This window comes from Carcharhinus amblyrhynchos, chromosome 20 (genome assembly GCF_965287045.1).
Source record: "Carcharhinus amblyrhynchos chromosome 20, sCarAmb.v2.hapA, whole genome shotgun sequence".
In the NCBI taxonomy this organism is placed as follows: Eukaryota; Metazoa; Chordata; class Chondrichthyes; order Carcharhiniformes; family Carcharhinidae; genus Carcharhinus; species Carcharhinus amblyrhynchos.
In genome coordinates, this window is record NC_137343.1 from 14,783,603 (window position 1) to 14,807,935 (window position 24,333).

General features: G+C 43.5%; 1 protein-coding gene across 2 annotated transcripts; it reads left to right on the forward strand.

The window, feature by feature from the left end:
• The first annotated feature begins 9,056 nt into the window (after nucleotides 1-9,056).
• On the forward strand, nucleotides 9,057-24,020 carry selplg (selectin P ligand). 2 transcript variants are annotated; one of them, XM_080208674.1, is made up of 3 exons: nucleotides 9,057-9,279; nucleotides 20,439-20,560; nucleotides 20,982-24,020. In XM_080208674.1, exon 3 carries the CDS (start codon nucleotides 20,994-20,996, stop codon nucleotides 22,275-22,277), a length of 1,284 nt encoding a protein of 427 aa, XP_080064800.1. In that variant the 5' UTR covers nucleotides 9,057-9,279; nucleotides 20,439-20,560; nucleotides 20,982-20,993; the 3' UTR covers nucleotides 22,278-24,020. The 2 variants fall into 2 exon arrangements, with proteins under 2 accessions (XP_080064800.1, XP_080064798.1); XM_080208672.1 differs by lacking the exon at nucleotides 20,439-20,560.
• The last annotated feature ends 313 nt before the right edge of the window (nucleotides 24,021-24,333 follow it).

Consider the following 24,333-nt stretch of genomic DNA (forward strand, 5'->3'; position numbering starts at 1 on the left):
CTAGACTTGTTTCTGAGATGGCAGACCTGTCCTATGAGATTGAGGAAACTGGGCCCATATTTTAGACTTTCAAAGAATGAAAGGTAATCTGAATAAAGCTTACAAGATATTTAAAGGAATAGACAGGATAGATACAGGGAAGATGTTTCCCTGATGGAGGAAGCCTAGAACTGGGGACACACCTTTAAAGGGGGAAGCATTTTAACACTAAGATGCGAATTTGCTTTGCAAAGAGGGCTGTAAATCTTGGGAATTCTGTACCCCACAGGGTTTGGAAGTTGAGTCATTGAGTGTGTTTAAAGTAGAGGTTGACATTTCTAAATACCAATGGTGTAAAGGGAGATGGGGGTCGTGGGGGGCAGCAGAGGCATTGAAATCGATGATCAGCCATGATCATATTGAGCGGTGAAGCAGGCTTGAAGGGTTGAATGGCCGACTTCTCCTATGTTCCTAAGGCAGCTCACCATTACCTTCTGGAGGGTGATGGGCAATAAAAGCTGGTTCAAACAGAAAAACTCATCCATAAATTAACCCAAAAAAAATTGAATGCGGACAGTGATTTTATGTGGTAAGCAACCGGGAACAAAAACTCAAATCCTTTAACATCACGAGTTACAAGAAGATGAAACATGAGAAAAAAAACAGAGAAGCAACCAGGCTTGGAACTTGAATCATGGACATAGAGCACATGAGTTACCAGTGTTGAAGCTCAGGGAGAGATTATGGGTCTGAGAACAACATAAGGAAGGCACAAGCATTGAAAAACTCTAGAACCAATCTCGCGGAGGATTCAGCCAGACCAGGGTATCATAAGACAATGACAGCAGAGCTTCAATCTCCATGGAGAAGAAGCCAATGGAAACTTGGGTTTACAGCTAAAATCCTGATGCTGAAGAAGACGATCTCAAACAATGATGAGACAGAATCCAGGAATGAAGCAGAGAATCTGGTGAACTGGTGCAGCACCAATAACCTTTCCCTCAATGTCAACAAAAAGGAGATTGTCATCGACTTCAGGAAGCATAAAGGAGAATGTGCCCCTGTCTACATCAATGGGAACGAAGTAGAAAAGGTCAGGAGCTTTAAGTTTTTAGGTGTCCAGATCACTCACAATCTGTCCTGGTCCCCCCATGCCGCCACTATAGTCAAGAAAACCCACCGATGCCTCTAGAAGACTAAGGAAATTCGGCATGTCAGCTACGACTCTCACCAACTTTTACAGATGCACCACAGAAATCATTCTTTCTGGTTATTTCACAGCTTGGTATAGCTCCTGCTCTGCTCAAGACCGTAAAGAACTATAAAAGGTTGTGAATGTAGCCCAATCCATCACGCAAACCAGCCTCCCATCCATTGACTCTGTTTACACTTTCCGCTGCCTCGGCAAAGCAGCCAGCATAATTAAGGACACCACACACCCCTACATTTCCTCTTCCACCTTCTTCCTTCAGGAAAAAGATACAAAAGTCTGAGGTTATGTACCAACTGACACAAGAACAACTTCTTCCCCGCTGTAAATAAAGAGTCATTGGCTTTGAGAAACTACATGGTCGGGCAGTATACTTTGGAAGAATAGATAGTTTCTAAAAACTCTTGCCTGGAGTCTGACCACACAATACAACCACTTTGTAGTCCATATGAGTGAAATCATAAGGCAGACCATGATAAAGAGATGGCAGGTGACTTAGTCAATTGGGTCCAAAGCTATGGAGAGATATGGATGGACAAGAAATGTCAGGGTTGCAATTTTACTATCTAGGATGGACTGATGCCACCTCGATTCTTGTGGGTATGGTGTGAATCAGCCTATCATGGATAGACTGGGTGACGTGAGAATTGAGCTGTGTGATAACTAGTTTAATTTTGAAACGGAATGGGAGGATAGCCAGTAGGTTTAGTTGAAGATGAAGGAAGTGTCGAGGATATGTTTGAGAAGCAGTGTGATGGCCATTTTTGAAGCAAGTGTCTGTCCAAAGAAGCAGGGAACAGTTGGCCCAAGAAATAATAGTTGGGTGCTCAGGAGCTGGATTGAGGGCATAGGCTTCAGGGGGATGGGTCTGGTGGGATAGTGTAGTGGGGGTGGAAAACAGAGAAGATGTAACAAGAGTGGATTCCAGGACAGAGAGGTCTGGAAGCAGTGGGGTTGGATGTGGCTTAGATGAAGTTTCAAGTTTATTTATTAGTGTCACAAGTAGGCTTACATCAACACTGCAATAAAGTTACTGTGAAAATCCCCTAGTCGCTACACTCTGATGCCTGTTCAGGTACACTGAGGGAAAATTTAGCATGGCCAATGCACCAAATCAGCACATCTTTCAGACAGGTGCCTTCAGTTTCGATGGCAGATTCCAAGAACTCCTCACACTTAATGTTGCAAGTGATCATTGAAGGAGGAAGGTAATCAAAGAGAACTCTCGTATCAGCCTTATTTTGTGAGGTGATTGCAGTCCAGTGAGAGGATGTAATTGCCGAGGGAAACAACGTTTGCTTGAGGAGGTCAAATGTGACCTGGCGGTGAATGGTCAAGTTAACTGTGCATTTATTCAGGTTGGCAGACCAACTAAGTAAGAATGTGAATCTAATGACCATCAGTAGGAAAGAAAGATTTCTGGTAGGAATAGGTGGCAATGGTCAAAATAAAAGGGCTGTAGTGCAGGTTAGTGAGAGGAAACAATGTTGTGATAGGAAGCCGGACAGAGGAGAGGAGAGTGGGGTAGATTTTGTTTTGTGGTTGAGATGACTTGGGGCAGCACAGTGGCACAGTGTGGGGGGAGGAGGGGGTGGCACAGCAGCACAGTGGTTAGCACTGCTGGCTCACAGTGCCAGGGACCCGGGTTCAATTCCAACCAAGTCACTGTCTGTGCATGGATTTTCTCTGGGTGCTCCGATTTCCTCCCACATTCCAAAGATGTGCTGGTTAGGTTGATTAAATTAACCGTAGTGTCAAGGGGATTAGCAAGGTAGGTACGAGGAGTTGTGGGAATAGGGCCTGGGTGGGATTGTGGTCAGTGCAGGATCGATGGGCTGAATGGCCTCCTTCTGCAATGTAGGGATTCTATGATGCTGGGCATCACGTAACTCATTAGAGAAAGCTGCCCGTGACTGAAGCACTGGATGTGTGAGGGCCAGGGACTTTTGGTGTAAATTGTCCTGCAGTACTGGATCAAATGAGGCTTTGAGAACTGTGAGCTGACATGATACTGAGAAATTGGATGTAGTTGAAATAAGTGAGAAGCCTGGCGCAAACTGAAAAAAAAAATGGGAAGAGGAACTTGCTGAGTGATTTAGGAGGTTGGCAGAGAAATTTAATGTCAGAGTCAGATTTTCAGTTTAGGAGCAGATTAAAACTCATGACTCTGCCTAAACAGCATGCTGCATGCTGAACTCACTCTGCTACACCTATAATGACATTCCCAACTCTTCACTTTGGGTCTCTTAAACAATTTCTAATCTGCTCCATTGAAAACTTCTATGAAGTGTGTTGGATTCTTCAGTAAAGATTGAGAATATATAAATTTAGGTGGAGTATAAATGACTGAAATGAAGTGGCTGTGTCTTGCAGAGCCGTTTTGCAGGTTCAGTTCAACAGCAGGAAAAAGCTGGACTTGAGGAAGTTTGATGCGCCACAGGAAACCTGCACTCGGACAAGCTGTCGATTGAGTGAGTCATCATGCTGCTGATCTTCAGCCACGTGGAAGTGGTGAAGAGCCCGGTTCCAGCACCATGAGCTGTGAATTTCAGCAGCACACAGCTCTGGCTGCTATCATTCAACTTTACATTGGCCGTCGCTTTAAATAGTTGCTTCGTAATGTTCTGTCATTGGGCTGGCATTATCTTTACTTGCATTAAAAGCAATTATGCGGTGTGCCTTGTGTTGTGATATCCACCCTAGACAAGTCTCAAAGGACGGTCTGCACAGAGGACAGAAGTGGAATACCTCACAAGTCTCACCAAAAGTGACAGTGAGCAATTAGAATATAGCTTCCTTTAATATCTGTGCAGTGGCGCTGCAAGTGGATTCGAAAAGGATGCACTAACAGTTTTAGCCCAGAGACTGGAGCATTTCTTTAGCCTCTGGAGCATTACTTTAGGCTTTCCAAACCCACATACTGCTCTCACGAGAAGAAAACATTTTTAGCAATTGCTTTGTTTTCCTCATAATCCCGTTTCTCTTTCCCTTCTCCTCTCCAAGTCAAATCTTTGCTTATTACGTTTAGAATGGTTGAGAAATACATATTATTTAGGACCTTCTGACTTGGAGACAGGTGAACACACACTGAGCCATCCATAGCTGATAAACAGGCACCGAGAACATCAGTGTTCCAGATCAGTGAGCTGCCAGCCATTACTGGAAACTCCTGTACAACTTCCCTATAACATTTAAAGAGAACTGATCATCAAAATGGCACTGGATGGGTGGACCTGGTCTTTGAACCGACACACCCACCAAAAAAACACAGAATCCCTACAATGCAGAAGGAGGCCATTCAGCCCACTGAGTCTGCACTGATCACAATCCTACCCAGACCCTATTCTCGTAACACGTCATATTTACCCTGCCAGTCCCCCTGACACTAGAGTTAATTTTTCAAGGCCAATCAACCTAATCTGCACATCTTTGGACCATGGCAGGAAACTAGATCACCCAGAAGAAACCCAAGCAGACACGGGGAGAATGTGCAAACTGCACACGAGGATAGAATTGAACCTAGGTCCTTGGCATTGTAAGGCAGCAGTGCTAACAACTGTGACACTGTGCCATCTACAGACTCTGCTGCCGCATTGTCGTGGAACCTGGCAGCTCCCTGTCGGGGAATTGAACCCCGCTCTCCCATGTGACAAGCGGGGATACTAACCTCTACACTAACGAAGCAGTTGCTAAATTACCTTCTTTCTCATTTCGCTGAGGTTGGTTTGTTGTTAGGTTGTGTAACAGACCAAGGGCCACGTTGTTGCCACACTGAGATCAGCTAAAAGCTCTGAGGTAGAATATGGGTGCTTTCCAGCAACATGAATGTGCCAGCAGCTCCAAAGCCACCAGCAATACAAAAGGTATTTTCACAAGATGTGAATCCCAATAAAGAGATGAGCAGTCGTCAACAGAACAAAAGAATATATCATCCTGCTAATAGAAACACTTTGGGGTAAATGTTTGCAGGGAACTCATACATATGTTAATCTGAGAACTAACAGAAAACAAGGGGACAGCCTTGTTACTGAGAGAATCTTCAGAGGGAAAGAATAATATTATTGATATTCTGTGAAAACAGGAGGCAGCCTCCATCCAGCAGCCTGTAAGCCCAGTCTAGCTGGCAGACCAAAGGCAACAGTTTTGGATACTGTTAGAAGGAATGATCTCTCAGGAGAAGGTAGCAACAGCCAAATTTATTGCACCATGGTTGGCTCTGTAAAAGCTTCTATTGGAATGTGAAGAGAAAAGATTGGTGAAAACAAATGTGGGTCCCTTACCATCATAAATAGGGGAATTTCTAATGGGGAACAAAGAAATGGCTGAGCACTAAATATATATTTTGGTTCTGTCGTCACAAAGGAGGACACAAATAAGTTATCAGAAATGTTGTGGGGCACAGGGTTTAGTGAAAGGGTGGAACTAAAGGAAATCAGTATTGGTAGGGAAATGGTGCAAGGGAAACCAATGGGATTGAAGGTAAATAAATCCCCAGAGCCTGAGAATCTACATCCCAGAGTACTTAAGGAAGTGACCTTAGAAATCATGGCTGCGTTGGTGGTCATTTTCCAAGATTCTATACACTCTAGAACCATTCCTACAGATTGGAAGGAAGCTAATGTAACCCAACTGGTTAAAAAGAGAGGTAGAGAGAAAACAATGAATTATCTGCCAGTCAGCCTGTTGTTGGTAGTGGAGAAAATCCTAGAATCCATATAAAAGATTTAATAGCAGAGCACTTGGGAAACAGTGGCAGGATTAGCCAGAGTCAGCACGGATTTATGAAAGGAAACCATGCTTAACAAATCTACTGGAATTCTTCAAGGATGTAACTGGTAGAGTTGATGAGAGGGAGCCAGTGGATGTGGTTTATTTGCTTTTTCAAAAAACTTTCAACAAGATCCTACGTAAAAAACAAAATGATGCAGTTATAGAGGGCCTTGGTGAGACCACAACCCGAATATTGTGTTCCGTTCTGGTCTCTTATCTGAGGAAGAATGTTGTTGACATAGAAGGAGTACAGCAAAGGTTTACTAGACTGATTCCTGAGATGGCAGAACTGGGGAGAGATTGAGTTGGTTAGGATTGTACTCACTGGAGTTTAGAAGAATGGGGGGGCGTTGGGGGGAGCAGCTTGTGGGGAGGCAGATCTCATAGAAACCTATAAAATTCTAACAGAACATGACAGGACAGATTCAGGAAGGAAGGTCCCAATGATGGGGGAGTCCAGAACGTGGCTCCCAGTCTGAGGATACAGGGTAAACAATTTAGGACAGAGATGAGAAGAAATTTCTTCCCCCAAAGGAATTCTTTACCATAGGAAGCAGTTGAGGCCAAAAGATTGTATGTTTTCAGGAAGGAGCTAGATATAGCTCTTGGCGCTAAAGGAATGAAAGGATATGGGGGAAAAGTAGGAAGAGCTTATTGAATTGGATGATCAGCCATGATCATAATAAATGGTGGAGGATGCACGAAGGGCTGAATGGCCTACTTCTGCCCCTATTATCTATGTTTCTAAATCATTAAAATTACCAATGCAAGTTGATCAGACTATAGAAAATACAACCAAAACACCAGTATTTATTTCGAGTAGAACATAATTGAAAAACAGAGAAATTATGTTAAACTTATGTTAAAGTTATGTTAAGGGTGGCACAGCAGTTAGCACTGCTGCTTTACAGCGCCAGGGACCCGGGTTCGATTCCCAGTTTGGGTCGCTGTCCGTGTGGAGTTTGCACGTCCTCTCCGTGTCTGCGTAGATTTCCTCTGGGTGCTCCAGTTTCCTCCCACAGTCCAAAGACGTGCTGATTTGGTGCACTGGCCATGTTAAATCCTCCTTCAGTGTACCCAAACAGGCGTCGGAGTGTGGCGACTAGGGGATTTTCACAGTAACTTCAGCGCAGTGCGTAAAATGCAAGACATTTGTGACAAATAAATAAATAATAAAATGATGTCAAACCTTGGTTAGAGTACTCATAATGTGAACAAGTCTCCATATTACAAAAAGGATCTAGAAACACAGAAGGTTCAAGTAAGATTTAGTACAGGGGAGTTTTAACTATCAGTAAAGAGTGAACCAATTCAGACTGTTTTCATGCAAACTATATAAACTGAGAAGTGATCCATTTGAAATCTTCAAATTATAAAGGACCAATATTTCAATTTGTGGTGAAATCCAAAACAAGGTGTTATAATTAAAAGAACGTTACCAATAAATCCAATATGGAAATGAGTAATTTCTTTATCCAGGAAGCATGATGTATGTGAGGGGAAACTAATTAAACAAGATGGAGAGGAAAATAGAATGGGTGTGTACATTTGTGATGCAAAAGGTGTGGGACTATGTGGTTAAGCCTGTGGGTCTTTATCTGTCTGTCGTTGGTTACACATGTTGATCGAGTTAGGGCATCAAATCAGAAACCCCAAGATATGTTTGCCTAAGATGTGCATGTTATTGATGTTTTTCTCTTTTAATCCACAGGTGCTTCGGTCCCCCTTGTTGTCCAACAAGGGGCATACACGCGGTGGGTCGTGCGAGGGCTGCTCTTGGATGTTCCAAGAGTATCCTTGTGCTTCATGTCATTAGCGTGTGCTTAAACTGGACCAGCTGATGGGCAACACAACAGCTCAGTGACTATCACTGTTTGCTGTGCAGCTACATGGATTTGGGCCAGTATCTGTGGAGTTTGCGCGTTCTCCCCGTGCTTGCGTGGGTCTTCTCCGGGTGCTCCAGTTTCCTCCCACAGCCCAAAGATGTGCTCTTAGGCGGATTGGTGTAACAAATTGTCCCTAAATTAGTCTCCCCTCAATCTGGTTTCCAATGTGGAGTGCTATAAGCATAAACAAGGGTCATGGGTAGAAGAGGGAACTCAATGTTAAAATGGCAGTGCAGGCTCGTTGGGCCGAAGGGCCTGTTTCCCATGCTGTGTTGTTCTTTGTTCTTTGATATATTTATGAAGCCAGATTAGACCCCCAACATACGTCTACTTAGTGTGAGAATAAGGTGTTTTACCTCAATCATGATTCTACTGGCACACTGAGAAGCTTTTATCACAACAAACTTCATTTAGCATTATTAAATTAAACATAATTAAATTTAGTTAAGTTATAACAAATGAATTAGCTTAACCTTTAACAATACTTAAACATGATAAGATACAAGTCTTAACTGCTAACCTACTATTCTGAGTTCCAATCAAGCAACATTTTCCTTAGAGACTTAAACCTCTCTTTAGTTAGCAAAGCACAGGCATTGCGCTTTGACTTAGGTTACCAAGCTAGGAGCTTTCGGAACACCTTTACAGAAAGATAGTCAGAGAGATCCTGTTCTTTTCTGGTACCCAGGCAGCAACAGCTTGTATTTTAAAATAAAACTAAAACTCTTTCCTGCAAGCTTAGCTCCTCTGGTTAATCACCTGGTTCTGCCCTTAACCTAATCAAAAATTCACTGCATATCTAGTTTAAAGTTCCAGGAGAACCTAAATAAACAAAAGGTTCATTAACTGTACAAAGTAACACATTCCTAGTTAAAACCAATCATTAGCCTGCATTCTGAGCATCTCCTGTATGTTTACCAGACAAATTGACTCTTATAACAAAACACTGTCTCTTAAAGAAACCTCACCTTAAACATAAAATATAGCAAAATAGCACAGTATCATCACAATAGGGTTAGATGAATAAGGATGTTAGGGGGTTTGGGTGAAACAGACAGCAATTGGACCAAGTGGCACTTGTATGCTGTAAATTCTATGTTTTTCTGTACAAGAATAGCCAAAGATTTATGTGACATTGCATGTCAGTGACTCATGAAACCTCAACTTCTCTTCCAGCCCGGTTCTGTCACACTTCCTGCTGTTGGGTCGAGCATGTCGTGATGAAAGTTAATGGCGCATGAAATCTTGTGGTAGCTTTTTCGTGGTCTTGTTCAGCTTCAAATGCTTTCAACTTAATCAATTTATTTTTGATAACCTCTGAGAGAAATTCACAGCTGGAGGTATCACGAACCCAAGGCTGGATTACCCAAGTTGTTCACTGCTGGATCATTACTGGAAAGAGATCCTTATCACCATCTCCCCCACCAAGCTACAGTAAGTTCTCCTATTTTTAACTGTGCTTTTTAAAATTTTTATTGTTCAGGCAAGTCAGAAATTCCTATAACGTGCCAGGGATGCTGCAACTTTGCAATGTGAGTCTTCAAACAGTACTCGGTGCTTTGAGCTATTAACTTCTATTTTCACCAATGAACACTCATTCAATTCCAAATTAAAATGGCAATTTATAGGACATAGCTGAAAACTCCTCTGTTTATTCAAGTAAAGAATAAAAGGCTCTTGCCTTTATAAGTTGGAGGTTTTGGGAACAAATCTTCAATTTCCATTACCGTGTTTCCATGTAATGAACTTTATAGCTTCTCTCTCTCTTTGCCTCCCCTCTGTCGTTGCAACTGGTGATAGATCTTGTGGCAGCCATAGAGAGATAAAATAAACCAAGAAAACAGTTGGAGGAAATCGTTTTGCAATCAGTCAGCGCAATTTAAAAAAATACCTATTTCATAAGAATTTAATAATCTCTAGATTGACAGCCACTTGATTTTAGCCCTGAATCCCAGAGACTGATCCCCTTTCCATTTACATCACGCGACTAGGTCCAATTCTGCTCTCCCAGTGTGGTTAATATTGCAGTGGACAAATCTCTGTCCCACAGCAATGAGGGAGGGCACAGTGGCTTCACAGACAGGTGTATGACATGATGCCTTTTTTATTCTTAGCAATAAAGAAGATTACACGTAAATGGAGATAGAGTTTTCTTAATAATTTTTTTGTATAAAAAAATTGGGAACTAGGTGATTTTGGGCTCTTACACCCCAAGGCCTGGGTCCAAAGTTTCTATTGGTTGTCAGCAGTAAGAATTGTGTGAGAAATGTCATTAGTCAACCCCAGTGTAGTATTAGAGACATCGAAACTGGAAGCAGGAGTAGAGGGAAGGAGTAGGCCATTCTGCCCTTCGAATCTGCTCTGCCATTCATTTTGATCATGGCTGATCGTCAAATTTAATATCCTGAATCTCCTTCCTTTGTGGACCCAGTGTATAAACCCATCCTTAATTTAATACCAATTGTCATTCCCTGAGTGTCAAACTGCCCTGTACCAGGGTATGCTTGATATGCTTTAACAGATTTATTCCCAGTGTTGGCGTGGTGTACCTTAAACATCCATTTAAACATGGACTGTGTCAGGTTAAGTCTGACAAAGCATTAAACACTTGCAGCAATTGTAAGCTCAAATAATAATAAGAAAATGACGAAAATCCACGAGAATCTCTAATTGATAATAACCAACATCTAGATAACATTCATTAATGAACATCAGCTAAAATCTCGCAGCATCTGAAGAAAGGGTGCTGGTAAGTTAACTTTCCCAGGTAGCTGATACACATCAGGATGTAAGGCTTTTAAAGTAATCACTTTGCTACAATCAGTGTAATACTTTGCAAAAAGTAAATGATTTTTTATCATTTAGACACAAAAAGATATTTATTAAAACAGGTTCATAAAGCACAGCACATTCAGCCCATTGGATCTGTGCCCCATCTTTCAAAGAACTATCAACTAAAAGAACGTTCCAGAACCGCTCAGCATTCCCTGTCGATCCGTGCTGAGCAGCCTCGGCACACCAACTCCTCATTGTGGAACTTCCTTCCCAGAGACCGCCATTAACTGGGAATTCTGCCCCCGGCTTGCAGGGTTAACGAAGCACCACAAAACCATGGATTATTAGAACACACTTTAGGCACTATTGCAGTGTCCACCAGATGTCCAGAGTTACACATGACCGCTGGACATCTGACGTCATCATGGTTGCCTCTAGACGTAAGCCTGTTACTCAAACCAACTCTTGCACAAGCAATGAAATTCGGCTCAATACTGTAATTATTGGCACACCAGCAGCGACCACAACACTAGCTTTGTTTCAGGACAACTGAGTTAAATAAAAAGTATGAAAATTGCAATTCAACGAAAAATTTTAAGTCTGTTAATGGACAGTTCAGTGTGTGTAATTAAAATAGGGTGTAATGAGATTGACAAATCATAGAATCCCCACAATGCTTAAGGAGGCCATTCAGCCCATCAAGCCTACATTGACAACAATCCACCCAGGCCTTATCCCCATGACCCCATGCTAGTTCCCTCTGACACTAAGGGGCTATTTAACATGGCCAATCCACCAAACCCGGAACATTTTTAGAATGTGGGAGGAAACCAGAGCACCCAGAGGAAGCCCATGCAGACACGGGGAGAAGGTGCAGACTCCACACGGTCACCCGCGGCCAGATTGAATCCGGGTCCCTGGAGCTGTGAGGCAGCAGTGCTAACCATTGTACCACTGTGCTGCCCTTATTGGGAAACCAGCATGGCTGCCAGGTTTGAACCATCAATGTTCACCCTTTGAGCACTGAGATTGGATTCCAGCCTTGAAATGACTTCCCGTCCACAAAAGCAAAGGGGTGACCTAATAAACCGACAGGACCCTCTCTGGGGATGTAACAGGAAAGGAGCAAAATGATATGACAGAAGGATAACTTTCTGAAAATGTCTGATATGCATCTCAAACTGTGGCTGGGAGCTCTGAGGTAACGGATGAAAACATGGGTTGCTAAACAAACTAAAATACTGGGTGTGACCAGAAAAAACACCAATGGCACTAACTCTCATTGGCTAATGGAAGCCATAAGTCAATCTGGGGCTTTCTGCTTTTCAAAGTATCTGTAACGTTCACAACTAACAAAAGTATTAAAAATAGAAGATAGGCTTGTATGTAAGAACAGAACTGTCTGAGTAAATGGGTAAAAATAAACAAATGAATATATATAGGTTTTGTATCGGAGCAACGGAATGGTGGAAATTGGTTTAAAGAGAAACAGTCCTGTGAAGAAGCAGCCTCAGGATAAACAATGCCTTGTAACTTTTAATCGATATATTTTTCCTAACAATCACAATATGTACCAGAATTGCTCTGAGTACAAATGATTTGAAACTGATCCAATCCTCATGAATGTTCTCTATTAATTAATCGCACAGAATCGCAGGAAAGGCGATAGCCTCGTGGTATTATTGCTAAACTACTAACCCCGAATCTCAGCTAATGTTCTGAGGACCTGGGTTCAAATCCTACCACAGTAGCTGGTGGAATTTAAATTCAATTAAAAAAATCTAGAGTTAAGAATCTATTGGTGACCATGAAACCATTGTCGGTTGTTGGAAAAACCCATCTGGTTCACTAATGACCCTTTAGGGAAGGAAATCTGCCGTCCTTAGCTGGTCTGGCCTACGTTTGACTCCAGAGAAACAGCAATGTGGTTGACTCTCAACTGCCCTCCAAGGGCAATTAGGGATGGGCAATAATCGTTGGCCAGCCAGCGACACCCATGTTCCACAAACGAATAGAACAAATCTTGCTAGATTATTGAGTATTTGATTTCCTCGGGAGATTACGTGAGGTTAGAATCTGTGCTGGGTTGAATTATCCTGATGTTTAAATATCTTCACAGCCTCATCCTATCCTTGCCCCAGCTTTACAAATCCTGTCTATTCCACCACCCCGAGCTCATAAGAACATAAGAAATAGGAGCAGGGGTAGGCCATCTAGCCCTTCAAGCCTGCCCCGCCATTCAATAAGATCATGGCTGATCTGTCATGTCTCAGTTCCACATTCCCGCCCTCTCCCCATAACCCTTAATCCCCTTGCCATCAAAAACCCATCAATCCGCGTCTTAAAAATATTTAGCGAGGCAGCCTCCACCACTTCAACGGGCAGAGAATTCCAGAGATTCACCACCCTTTGAGTGAAGAAGTTCCTCCTCAACTCCGTTCTAAACTGCTCCCCCTTTATCTTGAGGCTGTGCTCCCTAGTCCTACTGTCCTTTCTGAGCGGGAAGAGTCTCTCCACCTCTATCCTATCCATCTCATTCATCATCTTATACGTCTCAATGAGATCTCCCCTCATTCTTCTAAACTCTAACGAGTACAAGCCTAGTTTATTCAGCCTCTCCTCATAGCTCAACCCCCTCAACTCCGATATCAGCCTAGTAAACCTCCTCTGCACTCCCTCCAAGGCCAAAATATCCTTACATAAGTGCGGCGCCCAAAACTGCACACAGTACTCCAGCTGCAGCCTCACCAATGCCCTATACAGCTGCAGCAAGACCTCCCTACTTTTATATTCAATCCCCCTCGCTATGAAGGCCAGCATCCCATTCGCCTTCCTGACCACCTGCTGCACCTGCAGGCTGGGTTTTTGCGACTCATGCACAAGGACTCCGAGGTCCCTCTGCACCGTCGCCTGCTGCAGTTTTTCGCCACGTAAGTAATAGTCCTTCCTACCATTATTCCTACCAAAGTGGACTACCTCGCACTTGCCAACATTAAATTCCATTTGCCAGTTCCTGGCCCATTCGCCCAGCCTATCTAGATCCTTCTGCAGACTCTCCACACCCTCCGCACAATTTGCCGTTCCACCAATCTTGGTGTCATCAGCAAATTTCGACACCGTACACTCGGTTCCCTCCTCCAGATCATCTATATAAATGGTAAATAGCTGAGGCCCCAGCACCGACCCCTGGGGCACTCCACTAGTCACCAACCGCCAATCCGAATAGCACCCATTGACCCCCACTCTCTGCCTCCTATTTGACAACCAATCCTCTATCCACGCTAACACTCTACCCCCAACTCCATGCCCCCTTACCTTCTGCAATAAGCTCGCCTTTCTTCTAATTCTGACATCTTGCACATACCGATTTTGACAGGCGTTTGGCAGTGATGCCTTCAGCCACTGACGATAGAACTCATATTGACATCTCAAAGCACTTTACAGCTGGTGAGGTACTTCCTGAAGTGTGATTACTGTTGTAATGTAGGAAACGCAGCGGCTGATCTGCACACAGCAAGATCCCCCAAACAGCAATGTGATAACGACCAATCTGTTGATTTGTTTGATGGATATGTATGTGGAAAACTCCCATGCTGCTCTTCAAGACTGTCCCACCCACCAAAGCAGGCAGGTGGTGCCTTATTAAACAGCTTGTTTGAGATACAATGGGCAGGATTCTCCGGCCACGCTTGTCTGAAAACCAAAGATTCCTGCCTGACTTCAATGGACCTTTACGTGGTCCGCGGCCCTCCGCCCGCTAGAATTCCAGTGGCGGGCAGGATGGGAGAATTCCGGCCTTTACGTGCCAGGTGTACAAAATTATGAAGGACATAGAAAGGGTAGATGGGAAGAAAACTTTCCCTTGGATGAAGGAATCAATAACCCGGGGGAACAGATTAAGGTAAGCGGCAGGAAATTCAGAGGGAATTTGAAGGAAAACCTTCTAGAGCTCACTGCCTAAAAGGGTGGGATAGGCAGAAATCCTCACAACATTTGAAGAGCATTTAGATGAGCACTTGAAAGACCACAGCGTACAAGGCTACAGACCCAGTGCTGGAAAATGAGAATAGATAAGTGCTTGATGGCTGGCACAGACACAATGGGCCGAAGGGCCTCTTTCTGTGCTGTAAAACACTATGGGTGGGATTTTATGGCTTTGCTTGTCCTGAAACTATAATATCCTGTCTGACTTCAACGGACCTTCCCATTGCCATCCTTCACCCTCTCCGATTCGTGGCAGATGGGGTGGTAAAACCCCAGCCTATGCCTCTGAGTGCCAGTTTTGATTTTTATGCTCAAGTTTGGGAGCAAGTATGGAACGCAGGATCTCATGTTTTGAGGTAAGTTGTTAACGCACTGAGCTACTGCTGACACTGAGGGCAGTTTGGAATTTCAACCCTAAATCTCTCAATGCTCCATCACTGTCTCCTCCTTCAACACCATCTCATTGACAAACTTCTTATCACGCCCTCACAGCTCCTACTTCTTTGACTCAGTATCCATTTTCCTCACCACTGCCAAATGGCCTCTTCTCATCTCTGACTGTTGCAGGATTCTGAGGCAGAGTCTCTTCACTTCTTATCTAAACCCTACAAAATAAAATTAACTTTTAAAACAGACTGAATGATCAGATGGACACACAAAGAAAAGTAATCATGGCTCCATGTAGAAGTGGGACCATTAGCCAAGAAAGGGCAGGGGTGCATAAACACAGGAGCCAGATACCCCAGCCAAATATGGAGCCACCAGTAAAAAATGCAGCATAATCTAGAAAAACTGCTCAGAATCAAATCTCATTTGAGTATAGTTTATTATGCTATAATTGGCTTTATTATTCACGTAAACAAGCTTTTCTTTATGCATCTCACTTCACATGTGTGGGATTTAAAGGATCGAAAGGAGAGTTTTTTTAATGGTCACCAAGAATCGACAATCCAACACTGAACAAGGGATTCAAAGAAAGATTCTTCCTCCGTCTGTTACAGTCAGAAACAGGAATTTACAATGGGGAACAAAGAAATGCTGACCAACAAGATATATACTTTAGTTCTGTCTTCATGAAGGAGGGCACAAATAAGTTACCAGAAATGTTGGGGGACACAGGGTTTAATGAAAAGGAGGAACCGAAGAAGATCAATATTTGTAGAGAAATGTGTAGGGGAGAATGATGGGATTGAAGGTTGATAAATCCCCAGGGCTGAATAACCTACATCCCATAGTACCTCAGGAATGGCCTGAGAAATAGTGGATGCATTGGTATCATCTTTCAAGATTCTATAGACTTTGGACCAGTTTGTACAGATTGGAGAGTAGCTCATGTAACCTCACTATTCAAAAAGGAAGGTAGAGAGAAAGCAGGGAATCATAGACCAGTCAGCCTGACATCAATAATGGGGAAAATTCTAGAATCCATTGGAAAACAGTGGCAGGATCAGACGGAATCAGCATGGATTTATGAAAGGGAAATAATGCTTAACAAATCATTCTTCAAGGATGTAAGCCAGTAGAGTGGATGAGGGGGAGCCCGTGGATGTCATTTATTTAGACTTTCCGGAAGCTTTTGATGTAACCTTACATATGAGATTAGTGTATAAAAGTAAAGCACATGGGATTGGGGGTAGTCTATTGAGATGAAAGAAAACTATCTGGCAAACAGGAAGCAAAGACTGGCCTACACCTGAATCTAGATTCTGTGTTTCCAAAGGGTAGAAAATAAATGTTTTTTTTTCCAAAAGGCAGGCAGTGACTAGTGAGGTACCTCTGGGATCAGTGCTGGGACCCCAGCTATTCACTATATATATCAATGATTTAGGCGAGGGAACTGAATGTAATGGGGACAATTCTCCCCAAAAAATTCTAAGCGCTGAATTCATGTGAAAACTGGAGTAATTCCCACTTTTTTTAGCATGATTTTCAGAATAAATCTCCCACACTCTGAACACTGCAGAGTGCCCTGAGAATAGAGTCCTACAGTGGCAGAAGGTGGCCATTTAGCCCATCGAGTCTGCACCGACCACAATCCTACTCATAACCCCATGCATTTACCTTGACACTAAGGGGCAATTTAGCATGGCCAATTCATCTAACCCACACATCTGACACCTAATACAGCAGTAGTTCTCATTGTACCTATTAATAACAGAGAGGCCATTCAGCCATTTGGTATCTCCAAGATAGAGATAGACAACCAATCGCATAGTTAGTAAAAGGTTACCAAGTTTCCTCCTTGCTCTTTCACCCTACAGCCCCGCCTTAGTCCCCAGTCCCCCATTGTCACATAATATACAACTTCACAGGAATTGCAGCCAATTTAGTAACAGGAAGAGAAAGGTAATGATGTACAATATACTTCATGGACAATTCAAATCCAGGGAGCACATCTTTGGGAAGAAACTGAAGCACCTGGAAGAAACCCACACAGACACGTAGAGAATGTGCAAACTCCACACAGTGACTCAAACTGGGAATTGAACCCAAGTCCCTGGCACTGTGAGGCAGCAGTGCTAATCACTGTGTCACTGTGCCGCCCCATGCAGGATTCATACTGAAAATTAGGTGGGGCCTACTCCCACTGGAGAGGCCGGCAGCATAGCACTGAGTGAGCCACTGCGCACGCGTGATCTGTCAACACCGAGATTAGCGCATGCACAGTTGCCCCGCACTGCCGGCCTCCCAATCGCTGGCCAGCTCCAGGACCTCTCTGGGCAAGTCCCGATGTTCCTCATCCAACAGCCAGTCCCGATCTCAGCACAGTGCACCAGGGTGCACTGGGAGAATCGCCCCCAGTATCTCCAAATTTGCAGATGACACAAGGCTGGGTGGGAGGGTGAGCTGTGACGAGGATGCAGAGATCCTTTAGTGTGAGTTGGACAAATTGAGTGAGCGGGTAAATGAATGGAAGATGCAAGAGAGTTTGGATAAATGTGGTTATTCACTCTGGTAACAAAAAGAGAAAGGCTGATTACTATCTGAATGGCCATAAATTAGGAGAGAGGAATGTGCAACGAGACCTGGGTGTCTTTGTACACCATTCACTAAAGATAAGTATGAAGGTGCAACAGCTGGTAAAGAAGGTGGATGGTTTGCTGGCTTTCATAGCAAGAGGATTTGAGTACAGGAGCAAGGAAGTCTAGCTGCAATTAAAAAGGGCCTTGGTGACACCACAGTTGGAATATTGTCGGCAGTTTTAGTTTTCTTATCAAGGAAGGATGTTCTTGCTCTAGAGAGAGTGCAGAGAAGGTTCAGCAGACTGATTCCTGGGATGGCGGCACTGACATCGGATGAGAGATTGAGTCAGTTAGGATTGTATTTGCTGGAGTCCAGTAGAATGAAGGGGAATCTCATAGAAATATATAAAATGCTAACAGGACCAGAAAGGGTAGATATAAGAAGGATGTTTCCAATGGTGGGGTTGTTCAGAACAAAGGGGTCACTGCCTGAAGATACAAGGTTGATTGTTTAGGACAGAGATGAGGAGAAAATTTTTCACCCAGAGAATGGTCAACCTTTGGAATTCACTATCACAGAAAATGGTTGAGATCAAAACATTGTGTATTTTCAAGAAGTAGTTAGATATAGCACTTGGGGGAAGGTGGGATTAGACAATTGAGTTGGATGATCAGCCATGATCATAATGAATGGCAGAGCAGGCTCAAAGGGCCAAATGTCCTCTTCCTGCTCCTATTTTCTCTGTTTCTGTTTCTTTCGCTCTGTTTTATCAACTGGTGGTGTGGAATGGAGACACTGAAGGGAGATTAACTAAACAACAAGTTTGAGGTGATTTTCAAATCATTGGATGGGATTTTTCCACCTCACTTGCCCCAAAACTGGAAAATCCGGCTCAAGGTCAATGGGACCTTTCCACGGTCCACTTACTCCGATTCCCATGGTGGACGAGGTGGTAAAATTGGCCCAATTATGTTTCATTCTCTTCCATTTGTGCTGTTTCTGTCTGACACCTAATACTGTAGTAGTCTCTCTTTGTACCTATTAATAACAGAGAGGCCATTCAGCCCATTAGGTATCTCCAAGAAATTGATGGAGATAGACAACCAATCGCATAGCCAGTGAAAGGTTGCCAAGTTTCCTCCTCGCTTCCTTACCCTACAGCTCCCCCCTTAGCCCCCAGTCCCCCATTGTCACATAATATACAACTTCACAGAATTGCAGCCAATTTAGTAACAGGAAGAGAAAGGTAATGATATACAATATACTTTATGGACAATTCAAATCCAGGGAGCAAACAAAAAAGAGATACTCAATAAAGACTTTTTCTCTTTCCTACATCCTCAAAAATTAATTTATAAGCAGATAGCACCAGAAAATACCTGGAAAAGTGTAGCGTGTTTCTACAGGTATTAATAAACTATTTTTATCTTCACTCTCACTGTTCCGGCTGCCTTGTGACACCCTCCTGATTGTTTTGCATTGTCTGTTTAATGTATGCTGTGAAAATACTGACAATGTCCCTCGGAATACTTTTCCATCGCCATCAACACCACTGCTTTCATCTTGTTACATTGCTCTTGAGAAGTTACAGCAAGAAGTCTCAACACCAGGTTGTGTTGTGAGACACCTGATAAAGGAGCGGCGCTCTGAAAGCTCGTGATTCCAAATAAGCCTGTTGGACTTTAACCTGGTGTTGTGAGACTACATACTGTGCCTATCCCAGTCCAACACTGGCATCCCCACATCTTGAGAAGTTTGAGAAAGGAGCTATCCGACATCCCTCCTTACCCAGAATTTAACAAGTTACGGATGTTGAACTCATTTGTTTGGGAAAGGGTAGAGTTTTCCAAATCACCCTGTATGTGGGTCGGTGCAATCAAGCAGATGTTACACACAACCAGCTTTATTATGGATATGACAAAATCTAAGTACGAGACATATGGTTATGAAGCAGATTAAGGCAGGAGTTGAGAACAAATTGACACAATTGTAAAGGATTCAAGTACCAAGAAACACAAGTTCAACATTAGTAGAAGTTAGAAAGGGGTGCTGAAGAACGCTTTATGAAGGAGAATGTATCCAAGGAACAAATTGCCATAAAAAAACCCCTGAGGGTTGTGCATAAGAGATCATGACACACAGATTTTAGTTTATTCATTATCCTATCATCACAGATATGGCTAACATTAACACTGCAATGATGTAACTGTGAAATTCCCCTAGACGCCACACTACAATGCTTGTACAGGTCAATGCACCTAACCAACACGTCTTTCGGGCTGTGGGGGGAAACCAGAACACCTGGAGGAAACCCATGCAGACACGGGGAGAACATGCAGACCCCACACAGACAGTCACCGAAGACAGGAATCGAACCCGGGTCCCTAGCACTGTGAGGCAGCAGTGTGAACCACTGTGCCATTATGCCTCCCATTTGGAGAGAGAAAGGATTTAGCAATGTAATAAAGCAAAGGGTGAGGTTAAACTCAATTAGGCAGTGAGCTTGTTGAGCTTAATAACCCGTGGCATAATTTTTCTGGTGTCAGGTATTTAAACACAGTCATAATCAAAGCAGATCTAAACATGAGAAAAAGAATCAAAGATAAAGAATCGGTGTTATCCCGAACACAAGATGACAGAGTATGTGTTTAAAGGGCTGGACACCCTCTTAGGTTCAGATTTAATCACTGATTTGATCTTTCTCTTTCACTGGCATTTCTATCCCACAATTACCATTTTGTTCCAGGCATGGGCTTAATGGGCCAAATGGCCTCTTTCTGGGCCATGATGACTCTGTGACTCATATTCTTTTTAATTCACAAACCCGCAAGACGATTGCTTTAAAAACGTTTTTTTAAATTCATTTACAGGATGTGGGTGTCTCTGGCTGGGCCAGCATTTATTGCCCATCCCTAACTGCCCTCCATTTCAGAGGGCATTTGAGAGTCAACCACGTGGCTGTGGGTTTGGAGTCACATATAGGCCAGACCAGGTAAGGACAGCAGATTTCCTTCCCTAGAGGGCATTAGTGAACCAGATGGGGTCTTCCGACAATGGTTTCACAGTCATCAGTAGGTTCTTAATTCCTGATTTTTATTGAGTTCAAATAACATCATCTGATGTGGTGGGATTTGAACCTGGGGTCCTCAGATCTTGCCCAGGGTCTCTAGATTACTAATCCAGTGACAATACTATTGCCTCCCTGTGTGGACATTCCTGCTGTAACAAACTTTTATTATGTTCTTAGCGCTACCTTGACATTAATGGATCCTAATATGACTATTATCCATGCAACATGTACCAGATTCCTGTTGTGTATACATTCTATTCTAAACAGAAAATAAATATTCTGTGCTAATGCTGTCAATTTGATTTTGCTGCAATGAAAGGATTCTAAACATACATATTTTTAGTTTCTTGTAGATATGTCACGGCTGAGGTGCAGCCTTCCTGTGTTTCTTGCTGTTATCGCTGGTATGGTTGTGGCGGGGCAGACCACAAGGGAAATACTGGGGACAACTGATACAACTGAACCAGCTATTGAGGAAGTGACCCAGAATCCTAGCAAGTTCTCTGAAAACACCACTGACAATTTGGCAACTCCCTCACCTTTGGACCCCAGTTACACAACTGTCCCACCTCTGGACCCGAGTTCAGCAACTCCCCAACCTCTGGACTCCAGTTCAGCAAGTTTCTCACCTCCCGACCCAAGTCCAGCAACTCCCCAACCTCTGCACTCCAGTTCAGCAAGTTTCTCACCTCCCGGCCCAAGTTCAACAACTCCCCAACCTCTCGACCCAAGTTCAGCAACTCCCCCACCTCTAGACCCCAGTTCAGCAACTCCCTCACCCCTCGACCCAGCAAGCACACCCCTTGCTAATGGAACTGGAAGCCCCATCCAGCTTGCTTCCACAGCTGGTACTCCCATAACAAGTACCTCAGTTCATTCCACAACAGGGTTACTGTCTCACACAACTCAAGATTTCAATGCATCTCAACAAGCCTCTACCATGTTAACGGAATTATCCACTTTTCAGAGCCTTGAAACAGAGACGAGTGTCAGTCAGAGCTCTTACCCCACTAATGAGTCACAGCATTGGACAACTGAGCGTCCTGAAACTGAGACAGGCACATCCCGAGTCACATCAGCCTCAACTGCAGTCACCAATACTTCAGAGCTTGGTGGATATGTCCATCCAGATGTACAGGTGCAAACCCAACCTCCTCCAACCAGCTTGACAAAGGAGCAACGTACTGGCTCCAACCTGGGGACAACTGTGACAATAACAGAAGCTAATGAATCAATACCCTTGAAGCTAACCACTTCCCTCACCAGCAACACCCTCAAAACAACCACCAGGAGTTACAGCAGGCTTTCAACTACTCAGGTCGCCACCAAGAAAATGAGCCTGGTTGCTCAGTGCCTCATAGCAATTGCGATTTTAGCAGGGGTTTGCACCATCTTTGTCATTTGCACAGTGGTCCTGTGTACCAAACTGTCTAGTCAAAGAAGGAACTATAGAGTGAATTCGGCAAATGGCACTGAGCTGATCTGCATTTCTGCCCTGCTGCCCGAGGAAGAGAGAAGGTTGAGGAGAAAGATGAGACCAAAACGTTTAAGAGAACATCTCAAAGAGACTGCAGCTGGGTATAACAGTGACAGCGATGATGATGACCTTACCCTCCACAGCTTTGTGACTGAACATTAGACCTTCTCCTTCGCCTCCAGATGTAGGGCTCTCCTGCCTTCCACAGAATTCAATCTGAACATCTGGATAACTTGATAGCTGGCAAATTGAGTCTTGGTTAATGTATCTCTGAGGACTTTCCATGACTGAGCTCAGGAAAGTTTCGGTGAACTCATGGTTTGCTCTTCATTGCATTTTTTTGTGAGATCTCCCAATTTGTTGAGCTGCCCCTGTTCTCTATGGTGTAAAGATTATACAGTTTTAAAATATTGTATATATAGTTCTCATTAAAATAGTGATGTGGACTTGCTTTGTCGCTGCACACTGAAGGACAAGTTAGTGGATGCTAAACGTTCACAAAGTCACAACACAATGAGGTGATTTGGAAAAAGAAAAGTTCCCAAATCTTTCTGGAAGAAATTTTCAAGCATGTGAGCTAATGTCAGAAGCATTGATTTGTTTTTGGTGGCACATTGCCCATTGATCCAATTTAACATCATCTCTCAAGACAGCATCCTAATAATTCTCTTTCACAGTGCTAAATGACACTCTGCTATTAATTTTATAGAGGCTTTTAAAATTAAGGAGTTTAGTAAGGTGACAGGGGAAGGACTATTTACTCTAGCCATAGAGCCATCGGTGAGAGGGACATTAAAATAGTCAGCAAGAGTTATCAGAGTACTGAGCAGACATTTAATGCTCTATTGGAGGAAGTGGTTATGACAGAGACGGTTACACAGTGTAACAGAGCATATGTGACGCAGAGGAAGATACAGAGCTATGGAGAGAGAGCCTGGGCAGTGAGATTAGCTTTGGATTGCACTAACAAAGAGCTAGCACAGATAACAATGGACTGAAAGGCCTCCCTCTAAGATTTAATGAATGGACAACTATAGACTGGGAGGGCATTACTGAGAACCACCAAGGACGGTATGTGTGCTGCAGAACGCAACAGTCACTTCCTCCTGCAGTAGAATGGCCAGCTTCAAAAAATATTGCCCCAGTCTTTGTAATTCTGCCTATTTGCAACCTTCAACACTGACCTCGGCACAGACTGTAGGGTCAGTGAGAGAGCATCGCGTTCAAATTGGTTGAGCAAGTACAAGTATTGAACAACTGCATGTTTGCATGGGGTTCCTCTGGGTGCTCTGGTTTCTTCCCACAGCCCAAAGATGTGCGGGTTAGATCGATTGGCCATGCTAAATTGACCCTAGTGTCAAGGGATTAGGAGAGTAAATATATGGGATTATGGAAATAGGGCCTGGGTGGGATTGTGGTCGGTGCAGACTCAATGGGCTGAATGGCCTCCTTCTGCAATGTAGGGATTCTATGATTATATATGATTATATATGAAGTCATTCAAAGAGTCAGCAGGACAAGTGAATGGCCTTCCCTCTGCAGAAAGATCTTCCAATTCCATGAAATTAGCTGAAAAGATTCATCCAGAATTAAGAAGTTGAAAAGAACCATCTGTGTAATCTCAGATTTATATATGGAGAAGGGTGCAGAGACAGGCATGTAGCTGGATATGCACAATTTCAAACTGGGGCTTTTAGCACTTTTTCGCAAGGGCGGGGAGGTCACATTTACCCGAGGTGACGAGGGGGCAGATGATCAAATATTTTGTACCAACAAAATGGCCTGTGTGGTTCCTATTGAGCACGCAGACTTTTTGAAACTTTATATAAAGAGGTTATATTCTGTTTTAGCTCATTATCAATGAATGAACTGTACCGCACTGCAACTCTCAACTTCTAAATAAAATAAGGCAGTATCAATCTCTGTCCCAGTTTTGTTTTGGTAAAGATGTTTCTGATAGTCATTGTCAAAAGCAACTGAGCGAATTCTAAGCTGCCTCCCCATCCTCTTCCCAAGTATGTCCTCACAGGGGGTGGAGTTTTCCCATCCAGCTCGTGGCGGGATTGGTGGCAGGTGGGAGGGGAGAATCTAGCGGGAGCAAAATTGCTGGAAACTGCCGGCGTAAAAGTCAGGCCGCAATTTCCCGCTGGCTGGTGACGTGAATGCTACTTCCCTCGTTTGCATCCCTGAATGCTCATTAAAACAGCTGGCCATCGAT